Genomic DNA, 16,373 nt, shown 5'->3' with positions numbered 1-16,373 from the left:
AAGAGCTGGAACCTGTCATAGCCTCTAAGCGCGTTGCACTGTTGAACTACAAAAAAGCCCCCAGCGAGTTAACATCCGGAGCACTGAAAACATCCAGAGGTGCTGCACAAAGAACAGCCAGGCACAGCGCAAATGACTACTGGCAACACCTATGCAGTCATATTCAGCTGGCCTCAGACACCGGAAACATCAGAGACATGTATGATGGCATGAAGAGAGCTTTTGGGCCAACCATCAAGAAGATCGCCCCCCTCAAATCTAAATCAGGGGACACAATCACTGACCAATGCAAGCAAATGGACCGCTGGGTTGAGTACTACCTAGAACTGTACTCCAGGGAGAATGTTGTCACTGAGACCGCCCTCAATGCAGCCCAGTCTCTGCCAGTCATGGATGAGCCAACAAAATCGGAACTCAGTGATGCCATTGATTCTCTAGCCAGCGGAAAAGCCCCTGGGAAGGACGGCATTACCCCTGAAATAATCAAGAGTGCTAAGCCTGCCATACTCTCAGCACTCTACGAAGTGCTTTGCCTGTGCTGGGACGAGGGAGCAGTACGACAGGACATGCGTGATGCCAATATCATCAACCTCTATAAAAACAAAGGTGACCGCGGTGACTGCAACAACTACCATGGAATCTCCCTGCTCAGCATAGTGGGGAAAGTCTTCGCTCGAGTTGCTTTAAACAGGCTCCACAAGCTGGCCGAGCATGTCTACCCTGAGGCACAGTGTGGCTTTCGAGCAGAGAGATCGACCATTGACATGCTGTTCTCCCTTCGTCAGCTACAGGAGAAATGCCGCAAACAACAAATGCCCCTCTACGTTGCTTTCATTGATCTCACCAAAGCCTTTGACCTCGTCAGCAGACGTGGTCTCTTCAGACTACTAGAAAAGATCGGATGTCCACCAAAGCTACAAAGTATCATCACCTCATTCCATGACAATATGAAAAGCACAATTCAGCATAGCGGTGCCTCATCAGACCCCTTTCCTATCCTGAGTGGCGTGAAACAGGGCTGTGTTCTCGCACCTACACTGTTTGGGATTTTCTTCTCCCTGCTGCTCTCACATGCGTTCAAGTCTTCAGAAGAAGGAATTTTCCTCCACACAAGATCAGGTGGCAGGTTGTTCAACCTTGCCTGTCTAAGAGTGAAGACCAAAGTACGGAAAGTCCTCATCAGGGAACTCCTCTTTGCTGACGATGCTGCATTAACATCTCACACTGAAGAGTGTCTGCAGAGTCTCAGTGAAAGGTTTGCGGCTGCCTGCAACGAATTTGGCCGAACCATCAGCCTCAAGAAAACGAACATCATGGGGCAGGACGTCAGAAATGCTCCATCCATCAATATCGGTGACCACGCTCTGGAAGTGGTTCAAGAGTTCACCTACCTAGGCTCAACTATCACCAGTAACGTGTCTCTCGATGCAGAAATCAACAAGCGCATGGGAAAGGCTTCCACTGCTATGTCCAGACTAGCCAAGAGAGTGTGGGAAAATGGCGCACTGACACGGAACACAAAAGTCCGAGTGTATCAAGCCTGTGTCCTCAGTACCTTGCTCTACGGCAGCGAGGCCTGGACAACGTATGTCAGCCAAGAGCGACGTCTCAATTCATTCCATCTTCGCTGCCTCTGGAGAATCCTTGGCATCAGGTGGCAGGACTGCATCTCCAACACAGTAGTCCTCGAGGTGGCCAACATCCCCAGCTTATACACACTACTGAGTCAGGGGCGCTTGAGATGGCTTGACCATGTGAGCCGCATGGAAGATGGCAGGATCCCCAAGGACACATTGTACAGCGAGCTTGCCACTGGTATCAGACCTACCGGCCGTCCATGTCTCCGCTTTAAAGACGCCTGCAAACGCGACATGAAGTCCTGTGACATTGATCACAAGTCGTGGGAGTCAGTTGCCAGCGATCGCCAGAGCTGGTGGGCAGCCATAAAGGCGGGGCTAAAGTGTGGAGAGTCGAAGAGACTTAGCAGTTGGCAGGAAAAAAGATAGAAGCGCAAGGGGAGAGCCAACTGTGTAACAGTCCCGACAACCAATTTTATCTGCAGCGCCTGTGGAAGAGTCTGTCACTCTAGAATTGGCCTTTCTAGCCGCTCCAGGCGCTGCTCCACAAACCACTGACTACGTCCAGGCGCGTATCCATTGTCTCTCGAGACAAGGAGGCCAAAGAAGAGAAGATATATTATATATATATGAATATGTTGTGTATGTATATATATATGTAAATATATATTATATATATTTATATAAAAACTCCATGGAACTCTGATATCAACACCAAAGGAATTCATGATTATCTTCGGGTTTTTCTCTCCATTTGTCTTTTGAACCTTTGGGGAACCTATCAGATGTTTTTTGTATTTGGGGTACCGTTTTTCATTGGTGTTGACAGAATTATGGCTGCAAGAGCTGAACAGAAGCTTTGCTACTGATCATCTGTAATGTATGCCTTTATTATTAATGCTGGCTCTCACTGGGAAGGAGTGGGGTGATTCACTTTACATTGCACTTTATTGCATTGCCAGCTTTAGCAGTGGCACCATTTGTAACTTCCTGCCTGTGGGCTCAGTCTGCTGACACCAGAAATGTGCACATTATATGTGGTTATTGCCTAAACCACTGTAATTTTTGCTTTGGGTTGATTGCATCAGCTGTATAAGAAAGAGCTGCTTGTAATTTAAAGAGCAAAATGCCACAAATTGTGTACGTATGGGTGTTCCTTTTAAAATTATATTTAATTACAGATGTATGATTTTAATATCAAAGCTATATGGTCTCTTTTGATCTCAACATTTTCATGTACTTTAATATCGCAAGACAAGATCTCATTCTTGTTGGTGGAGTATTTTTACATTAAAAGAGTCACAAGAAAGCATTGAACCTGCCAGAATGATGAGCTTTGAATAACAAATTGCTGTTGGTCAAACCTCAGAGTATTATTTGTGAAGTGTTGGAGGCTATTAAGTATGCGAGCTAAGTACTTTTGAGGGGCAGCTTTTCATCAACTTGCTCAAAGGCATCAGAAAGGCTGAGCCATTTTCAGGGTCAAACTTCACCTGTAGAATATTGGTAAGCTGCCAGCACTTGCTGATTGGTGTGTGGGAGGGGTACATGGAACCTGACGACTCTTCTGCAGAGTTCTGCACAGGTAAAGGGAAAGATATACTTTGGTATAGCACCTTTCCTGACCTCAGGACACTCCAAGGCATTTGACAACCAATAAAGTACATTTGAAGTGTAGTTACTATTGTAATGTAGAGAAGCGTGGCAACCAATTTGCCCACAGTAAGGTACTCAAATAGCGATGAGATACATGAGCAGCCAATCTGTTTTTAGTAATACTTGGCTGGATTTTGTGGAGGCGGCAGGGGTTCTGTTGCCGGGCTAAAAGCTGTGGGTGAGGGGTGGGGGGGACGGTGGGGGAGAACCTGCTTCAGCGGGACCTGGGGCCGCATCTTGTCAGTGGCAGCCAATTAAGTAGCTGCCACTGGGGCTGGCATCCCAATGGAGGACCCCAAGAGCTGCTGGCCAATCAGAGTGCCAGCAGCTCAGCAGCTTTAGCAGCGCTGACACTAGCAGTGATCACTGCTGCAGCTGCACCTGGCGATTGAGGGCATATCGATGGCCGTGTGCTCTCAAAGTCAGGTAAGTGCGATCTGGGGGCGCTGGGCCAGTCAGACAGGCTCCAGTGAGGATGTTTTATTTTGTTTATTTTTATTTCAAGATACAGCACTGAAACAGGCCCTTCGGCCCACCGAGTCTGTGCCAACCATCAACCACCCATTTATACTAATCCCATATTCCTACCACATCCCCACCTGTCCCTATATTCTCCTACCACCTACCTATACTAGGGGTAATTTATAATGGCCAATTTACCTATCAACCTGCAAGTCTTTTGGTGGTGGGAGGAAACCGGAGTACCTGGCGAAAACCCACGCAGATTAAGGGAGAACTTGCAAACTCCACACAGGCAGTACCCAGAATTGAACCCGGGTCGCTGGAGCTGTGAGGTTGCGGTGCTAACCACTGCGCCACTGTGCCATCCAGTGTGGATGATGTGTGGATGATGTTGAGGGCGGGTGGAACTGTTGTCATGGAGACAGCCATTGTCACTGGAGTGCTCTTACGTGTGCTAAAGTGTGCCCAAAAATGAGGGCACTTCCCCCTCCCCACCCCTGGAGTCTGCCGGGAGGCTGCCATGAGGCGAGGTCGGAGGCGGATGGAGCATGGAAAATCGCAATGGGTGGTGGTGGGCTGGGGATTCGGCCTCCTTCCGCTGCCGCTGGGATCTTGCCAGCAGTGAGGGGTGCCGCCGCCATGTGGGAGGATGCCTCGTAACACGAGGTGCCCTCCCTGCGGGCTTGGTGGGGTCCCTCCTTTGTGGGCAATTTTTGGCCCACAGAGATCCCCAACTGGGAGCAAGTCTGCCCCTGGTACGTGCTCTCCCCCTGGACTGCACGACTGGCCCTGGTGGCCCCACCTCACCTACCTCTGGTCTGGGGTTCCAACACTGGGCCGGGGTCTGAGGCCTCTGCTGTAATGGCAGTGGCCACCGCTTGCAGTGGTGCTGCCGATACTGTTGAACTGTTGGCCCTCCAATTAACCGGTGACTCTTGGAGGCCGAATCCCTGGGTGGCAGTGAGTTTCAAGAATGGCGGGGCGCACGCGCAAGACTTACTCCGCGAAGAGGGGACGGGCACTCCATCCCCGGCAATGGTGTCAGGCGCCACTGTGCAGGCACCGGCGCCAATGTTATAGGGCTTCAAGCCCTTCCAATGAATTTACATTTTTAAAGGTATAGGAATTGTGAATTAGAAATGAAAACCGTAATTAATGATAATAAAAAAACCTCTCCCACCACCTCCAATGACAAAACAAATGATTACTTGCCCTCCCCCACAAAAAACACTTACCTTATAGTCCCCACCTTCACACCCCCCCCCCAAAGTTTACAAACTTTGAACCTTTCCCTTTCCCACCACCCCCTATAACCAATCAAAAGGTTTTCCTCCCGCTCCCACAGCCCTAAAAACTTACCTCCTCCCCACTCCCCACCAGTGTCCCACATCGGATGTCCGGTCAGAGATCCGAAGGTGCGGGAGTCCCGAAAACAGGCTGGAATATGGCAGCGGGTTGGCCGATGGGAGAAGTTCATTAATTAACATGTTTAAATCCTGCTCCCATCGCCGAACAGCGGAGGGGCCGCTACGAGGTCTCACTGATGATGGTAATGTGGGTTGGGGCCTTCCCAGCGTCGAGGCCTGTGGTGGGCCTCTCCAGTCCCCCGTCTTTAAATGGATAGGGTCCTTGCTTGTGAAACTTTGATTGAAAAAGACCGGAAGATCGCTCTGGGGGGGCATGAAAAGGCCGAGGCGGGGTTCCCCTCGCCTTTATCGGCCTGGCAGCAGGAGCCCCGGCTCCAGCACAAAATACAGCCCAAAGGTATGAAACCATTCTTTACTTTAAAGGTAGCTCCCTGAAGAGAGAGAGGGAGACACCCAGAAGAAGTCTCACCAAGAGGCTTGTTTCCAGCTAAGAGGCTGGGAGAAATCCAGCAAGCCAGAAGGGAAGTGCCCTGCTGTAGAATTTTGCATCTTTACTTATGCAGCAACGAATTAGAAGTGATCCACTGTCTTCAACTGAACTTTCCACAAACACCTCAGGCCTGGCCTGCAATCAATGAGAACTTGACTTCCAACAGAATTGAACAGGTTTACCGTGACCCCCGAAACCTACCCTACTTACAACCACTTTTCCTCTTTTCCTCTCTATCTATCTCTTGTGTATGTATATGTGTATGTGTGTGAATGAATGCATCAGTGAATGCAGTTACGACAATTTCGGGGTAAAGTGTATTGATCATTAAATAATTGATTTTCTGTTTTAAACCAGCAAGAAAACCTGTTGCTATCTGTGTATTTGACAAATAAAACACAAAGGGGTTAAACTCTAAGAACAAAAAACACTTGCTGTGGCCAGGTAGGAGTTGAACAGTGGGAACCACCCAAACACCTCACCACGTGGCCGTAACACCCTCTGCAGAATCTATCTGGTACATTGTTTAAACTACTAATTTTAATTAAAAGCAAAATACTGCGGATGCTGGAAATCTGAAATAAAAACAAGAAATGCTGGAACCACTCAGCAGGTCTGGCAGCATCTGTGGAAAGAGAAGCAGAGTTAACGTTTCGGGTCAGTGACCCTTCATTGGAACTAATTTTAATTAATGTCTCTAAACCTGCACTTATATTGCAAGCTTCCCCAGACAGTGAACTTGGCACTGATTGTAGGTCAGTTTTTCTTCTGAAGACAGTTGCTGGCTTTCTCCATTGCTTTAAAAGTTGACACATCTAAATATTGACTTTGTTTAGTTTAGTTTAGAGATACAGCACTGAAACAGGCCCTTCGGCCCACCGAGTCTGTGCCGACCATCAACCACCCATTTATACTAATCCTACACTAATCCCATATTCCTACCACATCCCCACCTGTTCCTATATTTCCCTACCACCTACCTATACAAGGGGCAATTTATAATGGCCAATTTACCTACCAATCTGCAAGTCTTTTGGCCGTGGGAGGAAACCGGAGCACCCAGAGAAAACCCACGCAGACACAGGGAGAACTTGCAAACTCCACACAGGCAGTACCCAGAATTGAACCCGGGTCGCTGGAGCTGTGAGGCTGCAGTGCTAACCACTGCGCCACTGTGCCGAATCTATGCAGAATCTATTTAAACCATCAGGTTTATGCATTAACACCACCGGGGAACTCCATCTGCTTTGATTGGGTTCATTCAATTAGGTGGTTTTCCAGCACGTATTGGATTTCTGCTTTTACCTGGGACTGTTTCTCTGGACTTAAGTGATAAGGATGCTGTTTTATAGGAAAGGAATCCCCTACATCCAAATCATGTGTGGCTAAGGTTGTATATCCTGGTTTGTCCCTACAGACTCTTTTAAATGCCCTGAGTAACCATGTTAAGTCTTCTCGTTGTTTTGCTTCTAAATAGGAAAGCATAGTGTCCAATCTCCCTAACAATTCAGTTTTAGCTAACCGGATAGTAAGAAGTTCAATTTGAGAATTGTTTAGGCCTCGTTTTGCCTCATCCTCACTTGCCCTTTCATCCTTCCCTGACCCTACTACCTGATATACCTGTGCTTGCTTATCCCCCTCCCGACAATATTGATTCAACATATTGATGACACATTGGTGTTCAGGGGCGTCAATCAAATAATTTACTTTACCAATTCTTTTGACTACTTTATATGGACCACTGAACCATGCTTTCAGCAGTTCATCCTGTAAAGGCAGTAATACTAACACCTCATCCCCTGGTTGAAATGTTCGGGTCTTGGCCTGCTTGTCTTCATGGTTGTTTGTGAAACTTTAAGGTGTTCCTGGGCCACTTTGCAGGCTCTTGTGAGCTGTTCCTGGAACATGGATACATAGGACTGGATTTTGCCAGCCACCCAATGTTGGGGTTCGTGGCGGTGGGGGGGGGGGGGGTCCGGAAAATACTTCCAGGAGTGGTCCACCATGGGCCTCGGCGCCGGGAAGGCCCCGCCCCATTTCCCCAGCAGCAGCAGGGCCTTGGGGTGGCCCCCCTGCCGTTCGGCAGCGGAGCCTTAATTTAAATATTTAAATAAAGTATAATGACTGCATAAGCACCTACCTTGTCCCGATGGCCATGCCACGCTGATATTCCAGCCAGTGGCCGGACGTTCCATGCCTTCAGATCTCCATTCGAAGATCCGAGGCGTAACATTGATGGGGAGGGAGGGTGGAGTGAAATTTTCAGGGCAGGTGGGGATGGGGGAGCAGGAAAACTGTTTCTGTTGGCTGAGGAGATGGTGGGAAGTGGTTAAAGGGTAAAGGCAATGAAATTCGGGAGGTAAATTTGGGATGGGAACAACATTTTTTTTAGCGGGGAAATGACAATAAATGAAGTGTATGATCATGCGGGGGGGGGGGGTTGTTGGGAGGGGGCCTTCGATCTTTTCATAAATTTATAAATTTCCATGTCGCGTCCATTTCACTTTAAAAAGTAAAAATACCGGTAATGACTTGAAAGCCTTTAAAAATGGCACCTGCGCGGTGGTGCCGGACAGCATTGCCGAGGAGGAAGTGTGCGCGCGCCACGCACTTACTAACATTCAGCCCATAATCTAAGACAGAAGATTTGTCCCTCTTCTAAAAACTTTTCTTTAATTAGTTTTGGAGGACCTCTTATCTATTGTCCATAAACTAATTCAAAAGGACGAAAACCGGTAGACTCATTAGGTGAATCCCTAGTGGCAAACAGAAGAAATTCTAGCCCTTTATCCCAATCATGCACATATTCATGACAGTATGACCTGATCATCTTCCTCCTCGGCAACGCTGTCCGGCACCAATGAATCTCAATCGGTAATCCATATCTAGTGAAGAACTGGGTTAACTTCTCTACCACTAACTTAGCAGAAATTGCTCTCAAGGGAGTTGCGTCTGGGAACTGAGTAGCCATATCCATGATAGTGAGCATATTTTGGTGTCTTGGTTTTGTTTTTGATAAAGGTCCTACACAGTCTACCAACACCATGCTAAATGGTTCCCTAAAAGCTGGTATGGGAATTAGAGGTGCCAGTTTTATGGCAGGTTTTGGTTTTCCCACAATCTGGCATGTATGGCACATTTTACAAAACTGCACCACATCCTTGGAAAGACCTGGCCAGTAAAAATGTCAACCAAACGTGACTCATTCTTCTGGGTCCCCCCATGTCCCGCTATAGGAATTTCGTGGACTATCCTTAATATTTCCTGGCGATACTTGGGTGGTACCACTATCTGATGAACAACCGTCTATTCTTTGTTCGCAGGTCTGTCAGGAGGTCTCCACTTCCTCATCAGAATCCCATTTTTAATGTAGTAGCCTTCTGGAACTCCCTTTGCCTCAGCTTCAGTTACAGCTGATTGTACCACTTTATTTAACTCTGGATCAGCTTGCTGAGCCTTGATCAGGAACAATTTATTGAACATTTCCTTTAGATTATCCAAATCCCGAAAGAAAGTTCAGATATTTGACTATCTGTCTGTGGTGCAAATTCTACCTCCAACAATGGAACCTGTTTAGCTATTGCTCGGGTCACTACACATGAAGGAAAATTCCTGGAACCTTTTCCTGCAACTGTTCTGTCTCTTTTACTTCAATTGCTTTTTCCGCGACTACTGGAGAAGTGACTACCTTTGCGCTGGCCAAACCATTCCCCAGGAGTAGGTCAGCTCTGTCTACCAGCAAACTATGGACGACTCCCACCGTTCCAGACATTAAGTCACACTCTAGGTGCACTCGAAACAAAGGCACGATTATATACTGCCGATACCATTCACTAAAACCTTAGTATTCATTGTGCTCTCTGGTGGAAAGTTATGCCTTTCCCCAGCAAAAGAGTTTGGGTGGCTCCTGCATCCCTAAGTATAATTTTAGGTTTACCTGCCTCACTTGAGGGATATGGAGCTACTTTTCCTTTTGACAAGAATTCCTTATAACACTCAGGTATCTTACTCATGACCCCTGCACTCACAGCGGTTTTTGTACTTGGCCTTACAGCTGCAGTCAGAGCGACAGCCTGATCTGGTGTACTCTCGGTCAGGGCCCCTTTCTCTACATTAGCTTTGTGTGCCCCAATAAGTCCTATGGGTTTACCCTGCAACTTCCAACATTCTGCACGAAGATGTTCCACCTTATGGCAATGGTAACACTTAGGCATGCAGACCTCACTTCCACCCTCAGCATCTTCCTTTCTGGCCTGAGGAGGAGATCCCAGGTTTTTCCCAGCTGTCCCTTCTTGTCCCCGGCTACTTGCCTTCCTTTTACCGTCCCACCTTCTATCCTTTTCAGGTTTTTTGGGCTTATAAACAAGCTCGTAATCATCGATGATTTCTGCTGCCTGTCTGGCTGCTGAAACTTTCTGGTTCTGTACATGGGTTCTTACTAATAGAGAGAGTGAATTTATAAATTCTTCCAGGAGAATTAGTTCCCTAAGGTTCTCACATGTGCCCTCTCCCTTTAGTGCCCGCATCCAATGATCAAAATTAATTTGCTTTACCCTCTCAAATTCTATATAGGTCTGCCCAGGCTGTCTCCTGAGGTTCTTAAATTTCTGCCTGTATGCTTCAGGGACCAATTCATAAGCAGTGAGAATAGCCTTTTTTGCCGTCGCATAATTGCATAAGCCTCCTCAGAAAGCATGGCATAAACTTTATGAGCTCTGCCCAGCAACCTGCTTTGCATAAACAGTGTCCAACTTTCCTTCAGCCACTTCATCTGTTCGGCTATCTTTTCAAAAGAAATTAAAAATACCTCTACATTTCTATCCTCAAATTTTGGGAGTGCTTGTACAAATTCAAACAGTTCTCCACTGGGTCCTGGGCTGGAGCCAGGTCTTTCCCCACCCGAATTTTCATTGGGGTCAAGTGCATCCTTTTTTTTTCTCTATTTCTAGCCTTCTAATCTGGTAACCCCTTTCTCTCTTTTCCTCTCTTTCTCTTGCCCTTTTCCTCTCCTGCTGCGCTGCTTGCTCCCTTTGAAATGCTCTCTCTTTTTCCCTTTCCTCAAGTTCAAGCTGCTTCATCTGCAACCTTGTTTTAGCTAATTCGACTGCACTACCATTTGGTTTGTTGCCGCCTTCTTCCAATTGCAAATGCTGTGCTATTACTTCAGTTATGACTACTTTCTTATCTCCTAGTTTTAACTCTAATGCCAAAAGGTCTGACAAATCATAGAATCATAGAAAGTTTAAGGCACAGAAAAATGCCACTTGGCCCATTGTGTCTATGCTGGCTGAAAAACGATCCACCTATTCTAATCCCACATTCCAGCATTTGGCCCGTAGCCCTGCAGATTACAGCACTTGAGGTGCATATCCTGACTCCTTTTGAATGAGTTGAATGTTTCTGCCTCAACTACCCTTTCAGGCAGTGAGTTCCAGACTCCCAGCACTCTCTGGGTGAAAAAGTTTTCCCTCATCTCCCCTCTAATTTTTTGACCAGTCACTTTAAATCTATGCCCCCTCGTCACTGACCTCTCTGCTAAGATAAATAGACCCTTCGCCTCCACGCTATCCAGGCCCCTCACAATTTTGTACATTTCAATCAAATCTCCCCTCAGCCTTCTCTGTTCCAAGGAGAACAACCCCAGCCTATCCAATCTTTCCTCATAGCTGCATTTTTTCCAATCCTGGCAACATCCTCATAAATGTCATCTGTTCCCTGTCTAATGCAATTACATCCTTTCTGTAATGAGGTGACCAGAACTGCACACAGTACTCAAAGTTGTGGCCGAACCAATGAGTTATACAGTTCCAGCGTAACCTCCCTGCTCTTGTACTCTATACCTTGGCTAATAAAGGAAAGGATTCCATGTTCCGAAGAAGGGTCACTGACCCGAAACGTTAACTCTGCTTCTCTTTTCACAGATGCTGCCAGACCTGCTGAGTGGTTTCAGCATTTCTTGTTTTAATTAAAGGATCCCATGTGCCTTCTTAGCCACCTTATCATCCTATCCTGCTACCTTCAGGGATCTGTGGACATTTACTCCAAGGTCCCTCACTTCCTCTACACTTCTCAGTATTTTCCCATTAATTGTGTATTCCTTTGCCTTGTTTGACCTCCCCAAATGCATCACCTCACACTTCTCCAGGTTGAATTCCATTTACCACTTTTCTGCCCATCTGACCAGACCATCAATATCTTCCTGCATCCTCCTCGCTATCTAACACACGTCCAATCTTTGTGTCATCTACAAACATCTTGATAATGTCTCCTACATTTACATCAAAATAATTAATATATACCACAAAAAGCAGGGAACCCGGTACTGAGCCCTGCGGAACGCCACTGGAAACAGCCCTCCAGTCGCTAAAACAGCCGTCAACAATTAGCCTTTGTTTCCTGCCATGGAGCCAATTTTGCTCCATTTCCCTGGATCCCATGGGATTTTATGTTTTTAACCAGTCTGCCATGTGGGACTTTGTCAAAAGCCTTGCTAAACTCCATGTACACCACATCAACTGTACTACCCTCATCTATCCTCCTTGTTACTTCTTCAAAAAAATTCAATCAAGTAGGTCAAACAAGATCTTCCCTTAACAAATCCATGCTGACTATCCTTGATTAACCTGTGCCTTTCTAAGTGACAGTTGATCCTGTCTTTCAGAATAGATTCCAATAATTTGCCCACTACTGAGATTAGACTGACTGGCCTGTAATTATTCAGTCTATCCCTCACTCTCTTTTTAAACAGAGGAACAACGTTAGCATTTCTCCAATCCTCTGGCAACACACCTGTATCCAGTGAGGACCGGAAAATAATGGTCAGACCTTCTGCTATTTCCTCTCTTGCTTCTTTTAACAGCCTAGGGTACATTTCATCCAGCCCTGGTGATTTATCAACTTTCAAGGATGCTAATTCCATTAATACTTCCTGTTTCCCTATGTTTATCACATCTAATACTTCACCCTCCTCCTCCTTAACTACAATATCTGCATTGTTCCCCTCATACCAACATCTTCCGCCCCTACACATAGGTTACCTTTTTGGTCTTTTATGGGCCCTACTCTCTCCTTAGTTATTCTCTTACTCTTAATGTATTGATAAAACATCTTTGGGTTCACTTTGATTTTGCTTACCAATATTATTTCATGCCCTCTCTTTGCTTTCCTAATTTCCTTTTTGATTTCACCCTTCCACTTTCTATACTCCTCTCGGCTTTCTGTAGTATTGCGTTCTCGGTGTTGGACATAAGCTTTCCTTTTCTGCCTTACGTTACCCTATAAGCTCTTTGACATCCAAGGGGCTATAGATTTGGCCGTCTGACCCTTTTTCTTTGTGGGGACATGTTTACTCTGAACTCCTTGAATCTCATCTTTGAATGCTTCCCATTGCTCTGACACTGTTTCCAGTTCATTTTCACTAAATCACTCCTCAGTTTAGTAAAATTGGCCTTGCCCCAATTGAGGACTCTAACTCCTGTTCTACCTCTGTCCTTTTCCGTAATTATGTTAAAACTGACTGAATTATGATCACTACCACCAAAATGCTCTCCCACTGCTTCACCCGCCCATCTTCATTTCCTAAAACTAAGTCTAAAACTAAATCCTTTAGTCTAATGTTTGTTAAATTTCTCAAGTCACTCAGAGATATATCCTCCTTCTCCAGAAAGGTCATAGCAACTAACAAAGACATTCCAGTAGTGTAAATTTTTCTTTAATACACAAGAAATCTGGTTTCTCCTTTTCCTTTTTTTTCAATTATTATTACCCAATTACAATTGCACATTGCCGGCATTGCGTTATCCCAGATGAGCCCCCAATTATATGTTACAACTGAGGTGGAAGGAGTGCACTGTTTTTTCTAGTTCCACTTCTGCACAGGTCACAACATATATTTAAATGTTTATCCAGTTATCGATACAGTCAATCATAGACTCTACTCTTTATGCCGCATAAAATACACCAACCAGGTTTTTAAAAAATAAACAACACAATTATCAGTTTATTATAAAACAAGACATAACGAGTAACAAAGCAAAGCATTCATACAAAGAGTGAAATATGAAAGTTCTCTTTTACTTTAGCCCCTCACACACACATACACACCATACCGGAAAAAAAAATAGAAATTTTCTATTTAGAGCTCTGTTACAAAAAAAAAGACATAAAAGAATACTTTGGCCAAATACTTGCTAATTCTTGACGAAAAAAGAAGGTATGGAAAGATGTCAGTTGTCCCTTTTTTGGTTTAGTGTCCCAAATATGCATCGACAGCTGTCACTGGGATCTTTCTAGAACAATTTTTTTCAAGCAATGTTGAAGATCAGTTTGGTAGGTTTTCCAGGTGGAATGCAGTATCAATTTCTCTATTTATTACACTCGCTTCAAAGAGCTCCTCAAAGAGATGGAAAAGGCTAAGCTGGAGTGACTGCTCTCTTGGCTGGTTTTTAAAACTCCTTTCAGAATACTGTCCAAGCCCTAACTGACTGTCCAAAGCGAAACCCAAAACAATCTCAAGAGTCAAGCCTCCTGACCCCTTTAAATCTTGACCTGTTACTTCTCGGTAAACATCTCCCCTGAGTCCAAAAAGCCTGTGCTGGGTATTTATCTGAAGCCAGGTGACTTGCAGTAAGGGTTGTTTACAAACCAAGTCCCCTTAGTGTCCTTTCAATGACACCAGTGAAAAAACCATCCATGGAATTCTTTACAGTTTCCCAAATAAAACAATGTTCATAATTCCACCTTCTGCTACTCTGAATAACTATTCTTTAGCCTTACTCTCTGATTCCTGTCTTGACGCTAGCCAGTTATCCATTCCGCTACTTGTCCCTGACTCCACATCCTCTGACTTTAGTCATTAATCTATTAAGTGGCACCTTATCAAAGGCCTTTTGAAAATCTAGATACATTCCATCCACTGCATTGGTCTTGTCTGCTCTCTCTGCTACTCTTTGAATTTAATGAGGTTGGTCAAGTAAGACTTTCCTTTTTAAAGTCCATGCTGACTATTCATTTTTATATTTTTGGTTTCTCGATGTTTTTCTATTTTGTCCTTTTGTAGGGATTCCATTATTTTTCCCAGCACCGATGATAAGCTCGAGTTTCCTGGGCATGTTCTAACTTGCCAGTTTTCTGGCACTACATCTTTTTCAAATGGTATTATTAATTTTGTGTAATAGTGTCTCTGCTTTCTGTTCCTTAGATTCTTCTAAAATGGGTATAACCCATCTAGACCAGGCCTCTATCCTCTTTGAGTTTGTTTAGTTTATTTAACGTTTCTGTTTTTATTTTAAATGTGGTTATATCATTTCTAATCTTATCTACTAATGTCATGTTCATCTGATCCATCACCCTGCTAAATATTGAAGCAAAGTAATACTGGATTAGAAAAGAGTCTTGTACACTTTGTAGGAACTCTATTCCATTATCCCCCTTACCAATCTCCTCTGGCCAATCAGTTTTGGGGTAGTGGAAATTCCCCATAATTATTATTCTATGTTTTTTTTACAAATTTTCCTAATTTTTTGGCATTTTTCCCTCCACCTCCCTTCCATTATTAGGTGGTCTGTAGACTACTCCTATTAGGATAAAAACTCCCACAGAAACATTGGACCTTCAATGATACATGTTTTCATCATAAAAATATCAAACATTAGTAACATGATTTTGTGATACACTTAGTTTTTCTGATGTATATCGTGTGATTTCAGTGAAAACAATATCATTACATCAAAAAGAGCTTCACAGCATTCTATGCACATTTTCAGGAAGCGCAGTGTTACTTTAAGAAACTCATTGCTTAAAGGGGGTGAAAAAAACCCTCAGAAACACATTCAACCTTAAATAATGTATATTTTAGTGTTGGATGTTTCCTAGAGAATGACAAATAAGAGACAAGTGGACTTTGTTAAAAATTACAGCACACTTTTTATGTTTACAATCAGTCTTTGAAACAGCAGGCAGGAGAACAAATGGCTTTCACTATTTAAAGCCTTGAAAGTGTCTGGGTTTGAGTGATGGCAAACTTTGAAATTCCTAACAGAATGTGTTATTTAGTTTTCAATGTTTCGTAAGCTTTCACCAAATATGTGATGAAAGAACAGGCCCCGTGCCAAGCATCTTGAAGGAACTTTCAGCAGATACCTGGTAAAAATGATATGGTATAGAGAATCTTTAAATACATTCCAGATTGCAAATATTTCATTAGGATAGTGGTTTTCGTGTTTCATTATCCTTTATTGGATGGTTATTGTGAGATTTGTGTTCATTATATCAGACTACAGTTTATACCTGCACAGTTGGACAAAATGAAGTACATAAATACAACTGATCATGGCTGAGATTTAAATTCCCTGTGTTTTACACAAACAATTACATTGGCTTTTTTTAATTAAATTAGGAGTACATGATCATCAGCATGAAAAAATTATCACAATATCAGAGGATGGATTTGTGCAGAGTCCACGATTTCCTCAGAGTTACCCTCGGAATGTGGTGCTGGTGTGGAGATTAATAGCAGCTGATGAGAATATGCAAATACAGCTGACCTTCGATGAAAGATTTGGACTTGAGGAACCAGAGAATGGACTGTGCAAGTGAGTGCCTCCTTTTCAGATAAGGGTAGAACAAACCTACCATTAACAAAAAAAATGCTCTTAAGATAGGAGGTGAACTCAGAACAGCCACTTCATTTAATATACAGGCGGTATACAGTCAAGCATGTGATCCTGCAGAAATTCTGGAAAATTTCCAAAAGTATTCATATGACTGGCAATGTTAATGCAGTAAAGTCTGTTTAAGGAGTTAATAGAACTGGGGTTAATA

General features: G+C 44.3%; 1 protein-coding gene across 1 annotated transcript in view; it reads left to right on the top strand.

Moving 5' to 3' along the window:
- Positions 1-16,373, top strand: part of pdgfc (platelet derived growth factor c) — a 491,598-nt gene that overhangs the window by 102,492 nt on the left and 372,733 nt on the right. The window contains exon 2 of the mRNA XM_068042045.1: positions 15,949-16,144. Coding sequence (XP_067898146.1) covers positions 15,949-16,144 — 196 coding nt within the window. The remainder of the gene's footprint in view (positions 1-15,948; positions 16,145-16,373) is intronic.

Source organism: Heterodontus francisci, chromosome 1, assembly GCF_036365525.1.
Source record: "Heterodontus francisci isolate sHetFra1 chromosome 1, sHetFra1.hap1, whole genome shotgun sequence".
Taxonomy (NCBI): Eukaryota; Metazoa; Chordata; class Chondrichthyes; order Heterodontiformes; family Heterodontidae; genus Heterodontus; species Heterodontus francisci.
This window is presented reverse-complemented; position numbering and strand designations above follow the sequence as displayed.